A 17,295-nucleotide genomic window follows, 5' to 3' on the forward strand; every position below is an offset into this window, starting at 1 on the left:
ATCAACTCTACTTGGATTAAGTGGAGTTTTTATCAATTAGAAATAAGTGCATGGATAAAATTTTGCATGAATAGTTTATAAGAATCAATGCATGATTTAAATGACAATATTCCAGATTCAACTCTACTTGGATTAAGTGGAGTATCAATCGAATAGAAATAAATGCATGGATAAAACTTTGCATGAATAGTTTATAAGAATCAATGCATGATTTAAATGACAATATTCCAGATTCAACTCTACTTGGATTAAGTGGAGTTTCTATCAATTAGAAATAACTGCATGGATAAAATTGTGCATGAATAGTTTATAAGAATCAATGCATGATTTAAATGACAATATTCCAGATTCAACTCTACTTGGATTAAGTGGAGTATCAATCGAATAGAAATAAATGCATGGATAAAACTTTGCATGAATAGTTTATAAGAATTAATGCATGCCTTAAATGACAATTTTTCAGCATAAATCAACTCTACTTGGATTAAGTGGAGTTTCTGTCAATTAGAAATAAGTGCATGGATAAAATTTTGCATGAATAGTTTATAAGAATCAATGCATGATTTAAATGACAATATTCCAGATTCAACTCTACTTGGATTAAGTGGAGTATCAATCGAATAGAAATAAATGCATGGATAAAACTTTGCATGAATAGTTTATAAGAATCAATGCATGCCTTAAATGACAATTTTTCAGAATAAATCAACTCTACTTGGATTAAGTGGAGGTTCTATCAATTAGAAATAAGTGCATGGATAAAATTTTGCATGAATAGTTTATAAGAATCAATGCATGCCTTAAATGACAATTTTTCAGAATAAATCAACTCTACTTGGATTAAGTGGAGTTTTTATCAATTAGAAATAAGTGCATGGATAAAATTTTGCATGAATAGTTTATAAGAATCAATGCATGATTTAAATGACAATATTCCAGATTCAACTCTACTTGGATTAAGTGGAGTATCAATCGAATAGAAATAAATGCATGGATAAAACTTTGCATGAATAGTTTATAAGAATTAATGCATGATTTAAATGACAATATTTCAGAATATATCAACTCTACTTGGATTAAGTGGAGTTTCTATCAATTAGAAATAAGTGCATGGATAAAATTTTGCATGAATAGCTTATAAGAATCAATGCATGATTTAAATGACAATATTTCAGAATAAATCAACTCTACTTGGATTAAGTGGAGTTTCTGTCAATTAGAAATAAGTGCATGGATAAAATTTTGCATGAATAGTTTATAAGAATCAATGCATGATTTAAATGACAATATTCCAGATTCAACTCTACTTGGATTAAGTGGAGTATCAATCGAATAGAAATAAATGCATGGATAAAACTTTGCATGAATAGTTTATAAGAATCAATGCATGCCTTAAATGACAATTTTTCAGAATAAATCAACTCTACTTGGATTAAGTGGAGGTTCTATCAATTAGAAATAAGTGCATGGATAAAACTTTGCATGAATAGTTTATAAGAATTAATGCATGCCTTAAATGACAATTTTTCAGCATAAATCAACTCTACTTGGATTAAGTGGAGTTTCTGTCAATTAGAAATAAGTGCATGGATAAAATTTTGCATGAATAGTTTATAAGAATCAATGCATGATTTAAATGACAATATTCCAGATTCAACTCTACTTGGATTAAGTGGAGTATCAATCGAATAGAAATAAATGCATGGATAAAACTTTGCATGAATAGTTTATAAGAATCAATGCATGCCTTAAATGACAATTTTTCAGAATAAATCAACTCTACTTGGATTAAGTGGAGGTTCTATCAATTAGAAATAAGTGCATGGATAAAATTTTGCATGAATAGTTTATAAGAATCAATGCATGCCTTAAATGACAATTTTTCAGAATAAATCAACTCTACTTGGATTAAGTGGAGTTTTTATCAATTAGAAATAAGTGCATGGATAAAATTTTGCATGAATAGTTTATAAGAATCAATGCATGATTTAAATGACAATATTCCAGATTCAACTCTACTTGGATTAAGTGGAGTATCAATCGAATAGAAATAAATGCATGGATAAAACTTTGCATGAATAGTTTATAAGAATTAATGCATGATTTAAATGACAATATTTCAGAATATATCAACTCTACTTGGATTAAGTAGAGTTTCTATCAATTAGAAATAAGTGCATGGATAAAATTTTGCATGAATAGCTTATAAGAATCAATGCATGATTTAAATGACAATATTCCAGATTCAACTCTACTTGCATTAAGTGGAGTATCAATCGAATAGAAATAAATGCATGGATAAAACTTTGCATGAATAGTTTATAAGAATCAATGCATGCCTTAAATGACAATTTTTCAGAATAAATCAACTCTACTTGGATTAAGTGGAGTTTCTATCAATTAGAAATAAGTGCATGGATAAAATTTTGCATGAATAGTTTATAAGAATCAATGCATGATTTAAATGACAATATTTCAGAATATATCAACTCTACTTGGATTAAGTGGAGTTTCTATCAATTAGAAATAAGTGCATGGATAAAATTTTGCATGAATAGCTTATAAGAATCAATGCATGATTTAAATGACAATATTTCAGAATAAATCAACTCTACTTGGATTAAGTGGAGTTTCTGTCAATTAGAAATAAGTGCATGGATAAAATTTTGCATGAATAGTTTATAAGAATCAATGCATGATTTAAATGACAATATTCCAGATTCAACTCTACTTGGATTAAGTGGAGTATCAATCGAATAGAAATAAATGCATGGATAAAACTTTGCATGAATAGTTTATAAGAATCAATGCATGCCTTAAATGACAATTTTTCAGAATAAATCAACTCTACTTGGATTAAGTGGAGGTTCTATCAATTAGAAATAAGTGCATGGATAAAATTTTGCATGAATAGTTTATAAGAATCAATGCATGCCTTAAATGACAATTTTTCAGAATAAATCAACTCTACTTGGATTAAGTGGAGTTTTTATCAATTAGAAATAAGTGCATGGATAAAATTTTGCATGAATAGTTTATAAGAATCAATGCATGATTTAAATGACAATATTCCAGATTCAACTCTACTTGGATTAAGTGGAGTATCAATCGAATAGAAATAAATGCATGGATAAAACTTTGCATGAATAGTTTATAAGAATTAATGCATGATTTAAATGACAATATTTCAGAATATATCAACTCTACTTGGATTAAGTAGAGTTTCTATCAATTAGAAATAAGTGCATGGATAAAATTTTGCATGAATAGCTTATAAGAATCAATGCATGATTTAAATGACAATATTCCAGATTCAACTCTACTTGCATTAAGTGGAGTATCAATCGAATAGAAATAAATGCATGGATAAAACTTTGCATGAATAGTTTATAAGAATCAATGCATGCCTTAAATGACAATTTTTCAGAATAAATCAACTCTACTTGGATTAAGTGGAGTTTCTATCAATTAGAAATAAGTGCATGGATAAAATTTTGCATGAATAGTTTATAAGAATCAATGCATGATTTAAATGACAATATTTCAGAATATATCAACTCTACTTGGATTAAGTGGAGTTTCTATCAATTAGAAATAAGTGCATGGATAAAATTTTGCATGAATAGCTTATAAGAATCAATGCATGATTTAAATGACAATATTTCAGAATAAATCAACTCTACTTGGATTAAGTGGAGTTTCTGTCAATTAGAAATAAGTGCATGGATAAAATTTTGCATGAATAGTTTATAAGAATCAATGCATGATTTAAATGACAATATTCCAGATTCAACTCTACTTGGATTAAGTGGAGTATCAATCGAATAGAAATAAATGCATGGATAAAACTTTGCATGAATAGTTTATAAGAATCAATGCATGCCTTAAATGACAATTTTTCAGAATAAATCAACTCTACTTGGATTAAGTGGAGTTTCTGTCAATTAGAAATAAGTGCATGGATAAAATTTTGCATGAATAGTTTATAAGAATCAATGCATGATTTAAATGACAATATTCCAGATTCAACTCTACTTGGATTAAGTGGAGTATCAATCGAATAGAAATAAATGCATGGATAAAACTTTGCATGAATAGTTTATAAGAATCAATGCATGCCTTAAATGACAATTTTTCAGAATAAATCAACTCTACTTGGATTAAGTGGAGTTTCTATCAATTAGAAATAAGTGCATGGATAAAATTTTGCATGAATAGTTTATAAGAATCAATGCATGCCTTAAATGACAATTTTTCAGAATAAATCAACTCTACTTGGATTAAGTGGAGTTTCTGTCAATTAGAAATAAGTGCATGGATAAAATTTTGCATGAATAGTTTATAAGAATCAATGCATGATTTAAATGACAATATTCCAGATTCAACTCTACTTGGATTAAGTGGAGTATCAATCGAATAGAAATAAATGCATGGATAAAACTTTGCATGAATAGTTTATAAGAATCAATGCATGCCTTAAATGACAATTTTTCAGAATAAATCAACTCTACTTGGATTAAGTGGAGGTTCTATCAATTAGAAATAAGTGCATGGATAAAATTTTGCATGAATAGTTTATAAGAATCAATGCATGATTTAAATGACAATATTCCAGATTCAACTCTACTTGGATTAAGTGGAGTTTCTATCAATTAGAAATAAATGCATGGATAAAATTTTGCATGAATAGTTTATAAGAATCAATGCATGATTTAAATGACAATATTCCAGATTCAACTCTACTTGGATTAAGTGGAGTATCAATCGAATAGAAATAAATGCATGGATAAAACTTTGCATGAATAGTTTATAAGAATCAATGCATGCCTTAAATGACAATTTTTCAGAATAAATCAACTCTACTTGGATTAAGTGGAGTTTCTGTCAATTAGAAATAAGTGCATGGATAAAATTTTGCATGAATAGTTTATAAGAATCAATGCATGATTTAAATGACAATATTCCAGATTCAACTCTACTTGGATTAAGTGGAGTATCAATCGAATAGAAATAAATGCATGGATAAAACTTTGCATGAATAGTTTATAAGAATCAGTGCATGCCTTAAATGACAATATTTCAGAATAAATCAACTCTACTTGGATTAAGTGGAGTTTCTATCAATTAGAAATAAGTGCATGGATAAAATTTTGCATGAATAGTTTATAAGAATCAATGCATGCCTTAAATGACAATTTTTCAGAATAAATCAACTCTACTTGGATTAAGTGGAGTTTCTATCAATTAGAAATAAGTGCATGGATAAAATTTTGCATGAATAGTTTATAAGAATCAATGCATGATTTAAATGACAATATTCCAGATTCAACTCTACTTGGATTAAGTGGAGTTTCTATCAATTAGAAATAAGTGCATGGATAAAATTTTGCATGAATAGTTTATAAGAATCAATGCATGATTTAAATGACAATATTCCAGATTCAACTCTACTTGGATTAAGTGGAGTATCAATCGAATAGAAATAAATGCATGGATAAAACTTTGCATGAATAGTTTATAAGAATCAATGCATGCCTTAAATGACAATTTTTCAGAATAAATCAACTCTACTTGGATTAAGTGGAGTTTCTGTCAATTAGAAATAAGTGCATGGATAAAATTTTGCATGAATAGTTTATAAGAATCAATGCATGATTTAAATGACAATATTCCAGATTCAACTCTACTTGGATTAAGTGGAGTATCAATCGAATAGAAATAAATGCATGGATAAAACTTTGCATGAATAGTTTATAAGAATCAATGCATGCCTTAAATGACAATTTTTCAGAATAAATCAACTCTACTTGGATTAAGTGGAGTTTCTATCAATTAGAAATAAGTGCATGGATAAAATTTTGCATGAATAGTTTATAAGAATCAATGCATGATTTAAATGACAATATTCCAGATTCAACTCTACTTGGATTAAGTGGAGTATCAATCGAATAGAAATAAATGCATGGATAAAACTTTGCATGAATAGTTTATAAGAATCAATGCATGCCTTAAATGACAATTTTTCAGAATAAATCAACTCTACTTGGATTAAGTGGAGTTTCTATCAATTAGAAATAAGTGCATGGATAAAATTTTGCATGAATAGTTTATAAGAATCAATGCATGATTTAAATGACAATATTCCAGATTCAACTCTACTTGGATTAAGTGGAGTATCAATCGAATAGAAATAAATGCATGGATAAAACTTTGCATGAATAGTTTATAAGAATCAATGCATGCCTTAAATGACAATTTTTCAGAATAAATCAACTCTACTTGGATTAAGTGGAGTTTCTATCAATTAGAAATAAGTGCATGGATAAAATTTTGCATGAATAGTTTATAAGAATCAATGCATGATTTAAATGACAATATTCCAGATTCAACTCTACTTGGATTAAGTGGAGTATCAATCGAATAGAAATAAATGCATGGATAAAACTTTGCATGAATAGTTTATAAGAATCAATGCATGCCTTAAATGACAATTTTTCAGAATAAATCAACTCTACTTGGATTAAGTGGAGTTTCTATCAATTAGAAATAAGTGCATGGATAAAATTTTGCATGAATAGTTTATAAGAATCAATGCATGATTTAAATGACAATATTCCAGATTCAACTCTACTTGGATTAAGTGGAGTATCAATCGAATAGAAATAAATGCATGGATAAAACTTTGCATGAATAGTTTATAAGAATCAATGCATGCCTTAAATGACAATTTTTCAGAATAAATCAACTCTACTTGGATTAAGTGGAGTTTCTATCAATTAGAAATAAGTGCATGGATAAAATTTTGCATGAATAGTTTATAAGAATCAATGCATGCCTTAAATGACAATTTTTCAGAATAAATCAACTCTACTTGGATTAAGTGGAGTTTCTGTCAATTAGAAATAAGTGCATGGATAAAATTTTGCATGAATAGTTTATAAGAATCAATGCATGATTTAAATGACAATATTCCAGATTCAACTCTACTTGGATTAAGTGGAGTATCAATCGAATAGAAATAAATGCATGGATAAAACTTTGCATGAATAGTTTATAAGAATCAATGCATGCCTTAAATGACAATTTTTCAGAATAAATCAACTCTACTTGGATTAAGTGGAGGTTCTATCAATTAGAAATAAGTGCATGGATAAAATTTTGCATGAATAGTTTATAAGAATCAATGCATGATTTAAATGACAATATTCCAGATTCAACTCTACTTGGATTAAGTGGAGTTTCTATCAATTAGAAATAAATGCATGGATAAAATTTTGCATGAATAGTTTATAAGAATCAATGCATGATTTAAATGACAATATTCCAGATTCAACTCTACTTGGATTAAGTGGAGTATCAATCGAATAGAAATAAATGCATGGATAAAACTTTGCATGAATAGTTTATAAGAATCAATGCATGCCTTAAATGACAATTTTTCAGAATAAATCAACTCTACTTGGATTAAGTGGAGTTTCTGTCAATTAGAAATAAGTGCATGGATAAAATTTTGCATGAATAGTTTATAAGAATCAATGCATGATTTAAATGACAATATTCCAGATTCAACTCTACTTGGATTAAGTGGAGTATCAATCGAATAGAAATAAATGCATGGATAAAACTTTGCATGAATAGTTTATAAGAATCAGTGCATGCCTTAAATGACAATATTTCAGAATAAATCAACTCTACTTGGATTAAGTGGAGTTTCTATCAATTAGAAATAAGTGCATGGATAAAATTTTGCATGAATAGTTTATAAGAATCAATGCATGCCTTAAATGACAATTTTTCAGAATAAATCAACTCTACTTGGATTAAGTGGAGTTTCTATCAATTAGAAATAAGTGCATGGATAAAATTTTGCATGAATAGTTTATAAGAATCAATGCATGATTTAAATGACAATATTCCAGATTCAACTCTACTTGGATTAAGTGGAGTTTCTATCAATTAGAAATAAGTGCATGGATAAAATTTTGCATGAATAGTTTATAAGAATCAATGCATGATTTAAATGACAATATTCCAGATTCAACTCTACTTGGATTAAGTGGAGTATCAATCGAATAGAAATAAATGCATGGATAAAACTTTGCATGAATAGTTTATAAGAATCAATGCATGCCTTAAATGACAATTTTTCAGAATAAATCAACTCTACTTGGATTAAGTGGAGTTTCTGTCAATTAGAAATAAGTGCATGGATAAAATTTTGCATGAATAGTTTATAAGAATCAATGCATGATCTAAATGACAATATTCCAGATTCAACTCTACTTGGATTAAGTGGAGTATCAATCGAATAGAAATAAATGCATGAATAGTTTATAAGAATCAATGCATGATTTAAATGACAATTTTTCAGAATAAATCAACTCTACTTGGATTAAGTGGAGTTTCTATCAATTAGAAATAAGTGCATGGATAAAATTTTGCATGAATAGTTTATAAGAATCAATGCATGATTTAAATGACAATATTCCAGATTCAACTCTACTTGGATTAAGTGGAGTATCAATCGAATAGAAATAAATGCATGGATAAAACTTTGCATGAATAGTTTATAAGAATCAATGCATGCCTTAAATGACAATTTTTCAGAATAAATCAACTCCACTTGGATTAAGTGGAGTTTCTGTCAATTAGAAATAAGTGCATGGATAAAATTTTGCATGAATAGTTTATAAGAATCAATGCATGATCTAAATGACAATATTCCAGATTCAACTCTACTTGGATTAAGTGGAGTATCAATCGAATAGAAATAAATGCATGAATAGTTTATAAGAATCAATGCATGATTTAAATGACAATTTTTCAGAATAAATCAACTCTACTTGGATTAAGTGGAGTTTCTATCAATTAGAAATAAGTGCATGGATAAAACTTTGCATGAATAGTTTATAAGAATCAATGCATGATTTACATGACAATATTTCAGAATAAATCAACTCTATTTGGATTAAGTGGGGTTTCTATCAATTAGAAATAAGTGCATGGATAAAATTTTGCATGAATAGTTTATAAGAATCAATGCATGATTTAAATGACAATATTTCAGATTCATTATTATTTTGATCTTTTTTTCGTTGATCGTCAAAACCTGCTCACACCCGGACCAAGATGATCCAACCAACTATTGGAAAGACGATATGGCAACAGGGAAAGGCCATTAAAGGTAATTTATAATTTTAATTATCAATGAAACAATATTAATTGAAGCCTTTTGATTAATTTCAGGTAGGTGCAGAACGAGACTAGTTAACCTGGCAACTGGCAACGCAAAGTAAGTTTTTGAACATATTGAATTTAATTTCAAATCTTCTTGGATCATAATCTTTTGGTTTATATATAATATGTTTTTGGAAAATGTAGGGAAGATATCTTTTATGATTTTCAGGAATGGTTTATTTTTATTTTCTTTGTCCAATCTAATCAGGTATTCTATTCAGCTCAAATAAATTAATGATACAGTTGTGTTAAATGTTGGTTCAGGTGTATTGTATTCTTTTATATGCCCTTTAAATAATTCTAATAAATCTCTCTCTTTCAGCTTAAATAAATAAAAGAAAATTTAGGTTTTTTTTCTTTACATTTATTGAATGAAGTCTCTGGCCTACAAATTTCCCCTTTTTGTTGGTCATATTATTGATCAAGAAATACCCTTTTGGTTCATTTTTTAATTTTATTTGCAGGAATTCATAATAATTAATAATTTTAATTTATTTACAGGTAATAGAATATTTAAATTTTAGTAAATTGTAACATAGTGTAGGGCTGCATTTACTCAGCGAGGATTCCTATTTTTGAATTGAATAGTTTTCGCCGTAAATGCAGCGACAAGATATCTTTTATGATTTTCAGGAATAGTGTAATTTTATTTTCTTTGTTCAATCTAATCAGACATTCTTTTCAGCTTAAATAAATTAATGATGCAGTTTTGTTAAATGTTGTTTCAGGTGTATTGCATTCATTTATATGCCTTTTAAATAATACTAATAAGTCTCTCTCTTTCAGCTTAAATAAATAAAAGAAAATTTAGGTTTTTTTTCCTTACATTTATTGAATGAAGTCTCTGGCCTACAAATTTCCCCTTTTTGTTGGTCATATTATTGACCAACAAATACCGTTTTGGTTCATTTTTTAATTATTGTTTTATTTGTAGGAATTCATAATAATTAATAATTTTAATTTATTTACAGGTAATAGAATATTTAGATTTTAGTAAATTGTAACTTAGTGTAGGGCTGCATTTACTCAGCGAGGATTCCAATTTTTGAGTTGAATAGTTTTCGCCGTAAATGCAGCGACAAGCTCATCTACAAATTACTAACCTAAAATTGTATTTTTAAATTGTAAGGCTTGTCATAGGATTTTCAAAATTGTACTTCTACTGCAGAGATACAACTTTGAATTATGTCCTATCTGATGACGCACGAAATGCAGAAACAAGCAGGAATATAGTTTTTGGTATACAATTTTATATATTTAAAACATTTATTAATATGTATATTTTTAATTGTAAGAATTATTAATGATTAGTTATAAGTTTGCTTACCTTCCTCCTCAACTTATCAAACGCCTCGTTCAATTTGATAAAAATATTAATTGTCCCAGCTAATCTTATTTAAATGCTCAGACATTAACAATCGCAAAATCGCAAAATCCCAAAATCGCAAAATCCCACATTCGCAAATTTTCCCCTTCTCCTATCCGAAATTGCAATTATGAGAGAAGCAATTGAATGACGGAGACCACACAAAATTACACAGTCTACGTGACCGGCGAAATTTGGCCCTCCTTTTCTAACTCATCTTAATATCTGCCTCTCGCACTTTTACACAAACAAATGAAGAGTTCGTGTTTTGAATCGAATAGAAAAAAATTGATTAAGTAAAAAACATTTTTGCTTAAAATTATTAAATTAAATAATTTCTGTTGGGCCGTAACAAATTGACAACCACATAAAAAATCAGGCAATCGGTAAGTACATTAATTAGTATAATCTACTAATTTATATTAAAATTTAATATTAATAAAAACGATACTAATAAATACTTGAATGATAAAAGAAGTTAAAAACGAAACAAAATATTCGTCATTGCAAATCTTATTGAAATCAATCTCAAACAACAAAAATCCAATTTTTTCCCTTCTCCTCCGTAAAGGTGCGATTCTTAGAAATTACAATTGAAAGCGCCGAATCGGCACTGCCGATCACACAAATTTGCACAGCTTACTTGACGGCGCATCCGCCAATCGCTGCTTTCATCTTTCTCCAACACTCGTGATTATGTAGTTCTTTCTCTTTCACTTTTGCGGAGACAAATGCAAATTGGAAAAATGTCGAAAATCTAAGTGAAGACTCGGGATAGGGGACACGTCTTATTCTAATCAAAATCTAAAATTCCTTCGTCCACCGGTGGCCAATATAATTGCAGATACATCAAGGTATGATATATTATTCCATTTATTTCAATTATAAAAAAATATATTTTAAAATAAATTCATTCGTTGATGTTAATTCAAACTTTGACATTCAATATTTTTTAAAGGGTAAGAGTTATAAAAAAAATGTAAGATACAATTTTATGATATATGTAAATTAACAAGCGTTTCATGGATATTAGAATCTTGAAAGAAAATTAAGAATATTTATATTTGTTTTATATATTGAAATCAAGAAAAGCTCCTTGCTTTTTGTAGTATAAACTTTATTTATGCAATCTAAGTAAACTATTTATTTTTAAATTTAAATAAATAAATAATTAAGACAATTTTAATACTTCCTGAGGATAGTAAGGTTGTGTAAGGTAATAAAACACACAAGTCATTTTAAATTGTTTTTATTGTAAAATGACAAAGAATAACTCTAAAACTTTCAGAATAATAATGTTTGATATAGATATAATATGTATTTGAGTACATGATATAGACGTATAATAAACAACTAAACAAACATCATACCTCAAAGATACGATTAATAAAATCAACAGCCCTAACAACTTAACTGTACCAATAGAACTGGCCGTTCTTTAATACTGATCTTGGCACCCATTTATTTTATGGAATTAAAGCCAATCTTAACAACAAAATGTCCCTTTTTTTTAGATAAAATTTTTTTAGTCGAAAGATATGTCCAAGAGCCGGTTTTTTATTCAGCAATTCACCTTGATTGTGATTAGAAGTAGGCAAATTGGTGAATATAAAGAGACTTGAAGCCGGCTCAAAAGAAGACAGAATAGGGAAAAAGTATATGAAATGTGCAAACAAGTTCAAATATTTCTTGTAACTTCAAATTGTGCCCGTAGTTTAAGCTAATTATTTCTAAGTTTATGTCTAAAGTTACCTAAATATGTAAATAGTACTTAATAGATTATAATGTGAATAGATAGATATACCTATGTAGCCTATGTTGATATAATGCTTTCAATGCAATGTTAAATAGATTTTTATTAATGATTTGTTAATAGTTGATCCCACGTACAGGCACAAGGCCATAGCGTTTGTTTCATTTTTTAAATGCAAGAAACCGATATTGAAATTCTGCAATGATAAACTATTGCCAATTCAAAACAATTAGAGAAATATGTATAAAATTTTGTCACGTGCTAGTTTTCATTTTCTAGTGTGCCAGTTCACTCCACCTGTTAGCATTCAAATCAATATCAAAACTGCGATTTCTGTAAGCTTTTCATCTCTTTGAGATTAATAACGATCTCTTCTATAACTCTGAACACTAATTTATTTGAAATTTTTGAAAATTTACCCTGTACAATTGATTGGGTGGGTGTGGTTCAAACTTGTGGAATTCAGGAAAGTGTTTGCAAACTGTTTGATTATCATCAAAGTCGTAGCAGAGATAATTTTGAACACCCTGTTTTAAGCAATTAAGTAGAAAAACTAACAGAAATCAAAACAAATTAATTATTGGGTAAATGTGTTACGAACGGTCCAAAGACTCTAAAGTACATACACTCTTTTGATCCCTCATTCCTAAAAATAAAATACGATGCTTTAAGCAGGAAATATTATTATTTTATACAGCGTGCTTGTAAAACATATTGTTTATTCTGTTTAATGAAAATCTTCAATACCCTTTTATGTAAAATGATTGTCATAGCGAGTTTAAAGATTTAAATCATTGTATATTTAGAATATGTAAGATAAATACACACGAAATGTCTTTTTAAAGAGATTTTCACATATATTGTCAAGCGAGAAAAGACTGGTCCCTTGTAAATATATTTTTTCTGGATAAATGTAACTATTTTGGTCCTTCAGAGTTTTTCACATCATTATTGTGGTTTAAAAATGATGTGAAATAACTTCCAACTCTCCGTTCCGACTCCGTCGTAACACACACTCACCAATGAACAATAAAAAAAGGAACAAAAAATAAAAAACAAAAATATAAATCAAAATTTTTAATATCATTTTTAAAGTAAAATAGAATAAATGCATAAGATTATAAACTTAAAATAAACCTGAGAAGCAGAGAGAAAGTAATACAATAGCAAGGAAAAACGTAGGACATCCATAAATAGTGAAAGACACGTTGTGCGCACATAAGAAATCAGAGAAGATATTAAAAAAATATATCTTTTAAGACATATTACACACAATTATATTGTAGATATTGACTCATTAATTTTGGCAAATTGCATGCATGCGATATGTCATCTCGACCGATGATGTCATTCTAAAAATACCTCCTGTGAAAAATTCTTCCTTTACAAGACCAATATCACAACAACAATAACTTTCAAATGTTCACAAAATTTGAGCTTGATTGTGCGAGAAAGAATTTTGTGAATAGAGATATCTTTTAAGAGCGACACATTTTGATTTTGCATTTTATTTCCTTAAAAAGAGATAAACTTGGAAAAATTTAGATCACGCGTTTTTCTATTCAGTAATGCATCTGCGTTTGAGAACTTAAACGTTTATGATTTATGATTGTCAAATTGTTATAGTATATAGATAGAGATAAATGTATATATTTTTTTCATTTAAATATAAGATTCAGGCAAGCATGTTCAAACAGCGAAACAAGAATCAAGGAGACATTTTTCCTTAAAAAAATAACGAAGAGATTCGCATGAGATTCAAAACCAACATGATTACCTGTATCTACAAGAAAATGATGCTTATTTAGTCATTAACAGCTAATAGTTATGAAGAAATCGTATTTCTGAGGTAACATTAAAGACCACAGCGATAAATTCGAACAAGTTTCAAATTTGGCAACATTTACAAATATTTTATTTTTACATGCTGCTTCCAAATTTGCAGCATCACATGTGTGCTTATCATAATTTACATATTTAATTGTCTTTGTGTTGTTAAAAATTGTTGTACAACCAAGACAATTAGACTATACAATATATTATACAACAAAAAGGGTTTGTTTCTTTATACACTGCCTTTAATACATATTAATCGTCATTTACCCGTGCTGTAATCTCTTCAGTTACTGGCGCCACTTTGGCCTAGCAAAAACTGTTAATGTGTAAATAAACCCCATGTTCTAGGGTACAACTACACCCTGTGATTACCCTAATATCTAGATTTACTGGCTATAAACTACTGTATTTTTTCTTTACGCTAGAAATCCACGACATTGTCTAACAATACTAGCCATTTAAAAACTATTGTAGGTTTGTCCATGCATTTACATTTTTTTAATGAGGCCGTTCTATTATTTATTTTAAATTACACAACAACAACCTCTCGAGTACTGTAAATACACATGTGACAAGCCCTAATATCCTCATCATCGACACGACTTCGTATAGTTTTTTGTCTCCTTCGTTTATTAATATTTTTTTCATTAACATGTATTAAATACTTTCTTCTATAAACTTACAAAAAATAACATCGTCGCGGCGAAATAGTTCCAATCTTCAAACACGTAACCTATTCCCTAATTTTACATTTTTTAAAGCCATTCAATACTGAATAACAAACGCAATTATAATAAAAATAGAATACTTAAGTAAGGAATACAAACAATAGGATGTGGGAAACATAGAGTAAGAAAATAAAAGTAATACTATAATATATATGTATATAACAATTACAATAAACCTAAGGAAACTTATAATATTACAACTTAGGCGTCGCAACAATATATCTTAAAAAAATACTAAAAATCATACTGATTTGTCGAATACAAATACTCAAGCTTAACCTGCCAAAAACAGTCTATATAATAATATATATTAATAAATAAGCGCTGTATCAACTAGCTACCATGTCGCTATATACGCCATGTCAAAAAATAGTGACTTTTATTTGTGTCTATGACATGGAGTGTGGAATGAATACTGTAGTTTGTTTCTTGTTTTGTTGTTTTTTTTTAATGTTACATATTAGAATTATTTGGAGATAACGATGGCTCGGGGTCCCATTATATACTCGACTTCGAAAACGAGACCCTCAGGTGATTTGATTCAGATAGTTGGTAGTTGTGCATCTTGATCAAGGCTATCACAGCCTCCTCCATGCTTGGCAGTTGGATGAGGGCCATTTTTTTGTCTTTTCTGCAAAAAACACAAACAAACACAACATAGAGACATGTTAAATCTATTGTCGATTGGAAAACGAGTGGGTACTCACGGGAAAAATTTGAAGGCTTTGACCGTGAACCCGTTTTTGGTGAACGCCTCCTTGATGTCGTCCTCGTTGACGGTGGCCGGTATGTTGCTCAGGTGCAACGTTGATGACGGCGGGTAGATGTTCTGGTAGTTCTTGGAGCCTGGTTTCTTGAACCGGTGCAACGGGCTCTGGCTGTAGTCCTTCGTCAGGCCGGCGTCGGGCTGGCCTTCCTTGGGCATCTGTACTGTTTGGTGTTTGCTGAGCATCACTCTGATGTTCTTGCCGAACACCTTCAGTTTGTCCATATGTGTAATCGCTTTAATAATACATGATTAATTAATTACTGAATGTTTACTTATAATAAAGGTGTATTTACCTAAATGTGCTTGGTGCGGTTCTGCCAATTGGACCAGGGCCGAGTCCTTTTTATTATAGAGGATTTTCACACGTTGTACGTCCCCGTATACGCCTAAGGAACCAGACACAAACGTAAGAAACTCATTCAAATTCATGTTTTTGTATGATTGTGTGTACGCTTTAAAAAAAGGATATAACTAAGTACGCTAATGATGTAAAAGACTATGAGAAAAAACGTTCTAAGGATAATTACGAGGAACTCGAATGAATTAAAATACAAACACAATGTAAATAAATAAACTGATTAAATAACACAAAACATGCAAAACAAATAGGAAAAGTAAAACACATAACAAAATCTACCAAAATAAATTTGGGAAGGAAAAGTAAAATGTAAATCACAAATCTGACTTGTTTTAATATAGGTAAAATGGTAGGATGAATCTAAGCAGAAAGCTTAATTAAATAATAATTATAAAGAAATCACACATTTCACAAAACAAAAAACTGTAATGATCTTGGAATATCCAATTTTCTTAAACCAAACTGTCATTTTAATGTGTTATGTGATTAATAATTTAGTATGTGGTTATGTTGGAAACATTTTTAATATACAATTAAAATAAAATCACGTGTTAAGGACGGTTTAAGTAAAATGGATACAAAACTCTGTTATTTTAATTTACACATGCATCATTATACAAAGAATTGTGATAACCAGTCAGTTAATGTATTAACTGTACTAAAATATCCAATTTGAATACTTGTTATCAGTCATTCCATTGATTTAGTAGTAATAATTGTATGAATCTAGTTTATGGAAAATTAAATACAGCCAAAAAACTAGACATTATGAATGTTATTGATTGGTCGGAAAACTGAGGAATATACCGTTCGCTAATTTATATCGTTCAAATACAAAACAAACGTTGTGTGGTGTAACGTTTCCTCAATTTTCTACCGTTGAAAAAATCTCAATCATCCAATCGTCAAAGTTAAAACAACAAATCGATTATATAAAAATGGTTAAAAGAACAGAGTTCGCACAATAAACGGACTGATATAATTAAGTGTGAAAACATACCAAATAGTGTAAAGAGAGCATCAGGCGTGACCATCTACAATAGAGAAAGATGACAGGAGGATGTAACGTGGCACAGAGAGGTAGGCGCATTTTTTTGCCACCGCAAAGGGGCAGCAAATGTAAAAAAAAGAAAAAAACAGCATATTAGACTTCGGTACAAAAATCTCTCACTATTGTTTCAAATCCAGTATCACAAAAACAAACAAAAAAAAAATTGAGTACCACTTCGATTTTCTACTCGAGGCTTC

At 29.0% G+C, this 17,295-nt stretch overlaps 1 protein-coding gene across 13 annotated transcripts in view; it reads right to left on the minus strand.

Moving 5' to 3' along the window:
* Window positions 1–13,418: 13,418 nt before the first annotated feature.
* The window catches only part of LOC109602114 (polypyrimidine tract-binding protein 2), a 319,967-nt gene continuing 316,090 nt past the window's right edge, over window positions 13,419–17,295 (minus strand). For all 13 annotated transcript variants that reach the window (XM_049967103.1, XM_049967102.1, XM_049967100.1 and 10 more), the window contains 4 exons: window positions 17,048–17,081; window positions 15,983–16,075; window positions 15,628–15,922; window positions 13,419–15,551 (listed from right to left, as the gene is read on the minus strand). In XM_049967103.1, coding sequence (XP_049823060.1) covers window positions 15,419–15,551; window positions 15,628–15,922; window positions 15,983–16,075; window positions 17,048–17,081 — 555 coding nt within the window. In that variant the 3' untranslated portion in view covers window positions 13,419–15,418. The remainder of the gene's footprint in view (window positions 15,552–15,627; window positions 15,923–15,982; window positions 16,076–17,047; window positions 17,082–17,295) is intronic.

Source organism: Aethina tumida, chromosome 5 (genome assembly GCF_024364675.1).
Source record: "Aethina tumida isolate Nest 87 chromosome 5, icAetTumi1.1, whole genome shotgun sequence".
Taxonomy (NCBI): domain Eukaryota; kingdom Metazoa; phylum Arthropoda; class Insecta; order Coleoptera; family Nitidulidae; genus Aethina; species Aethina tumida.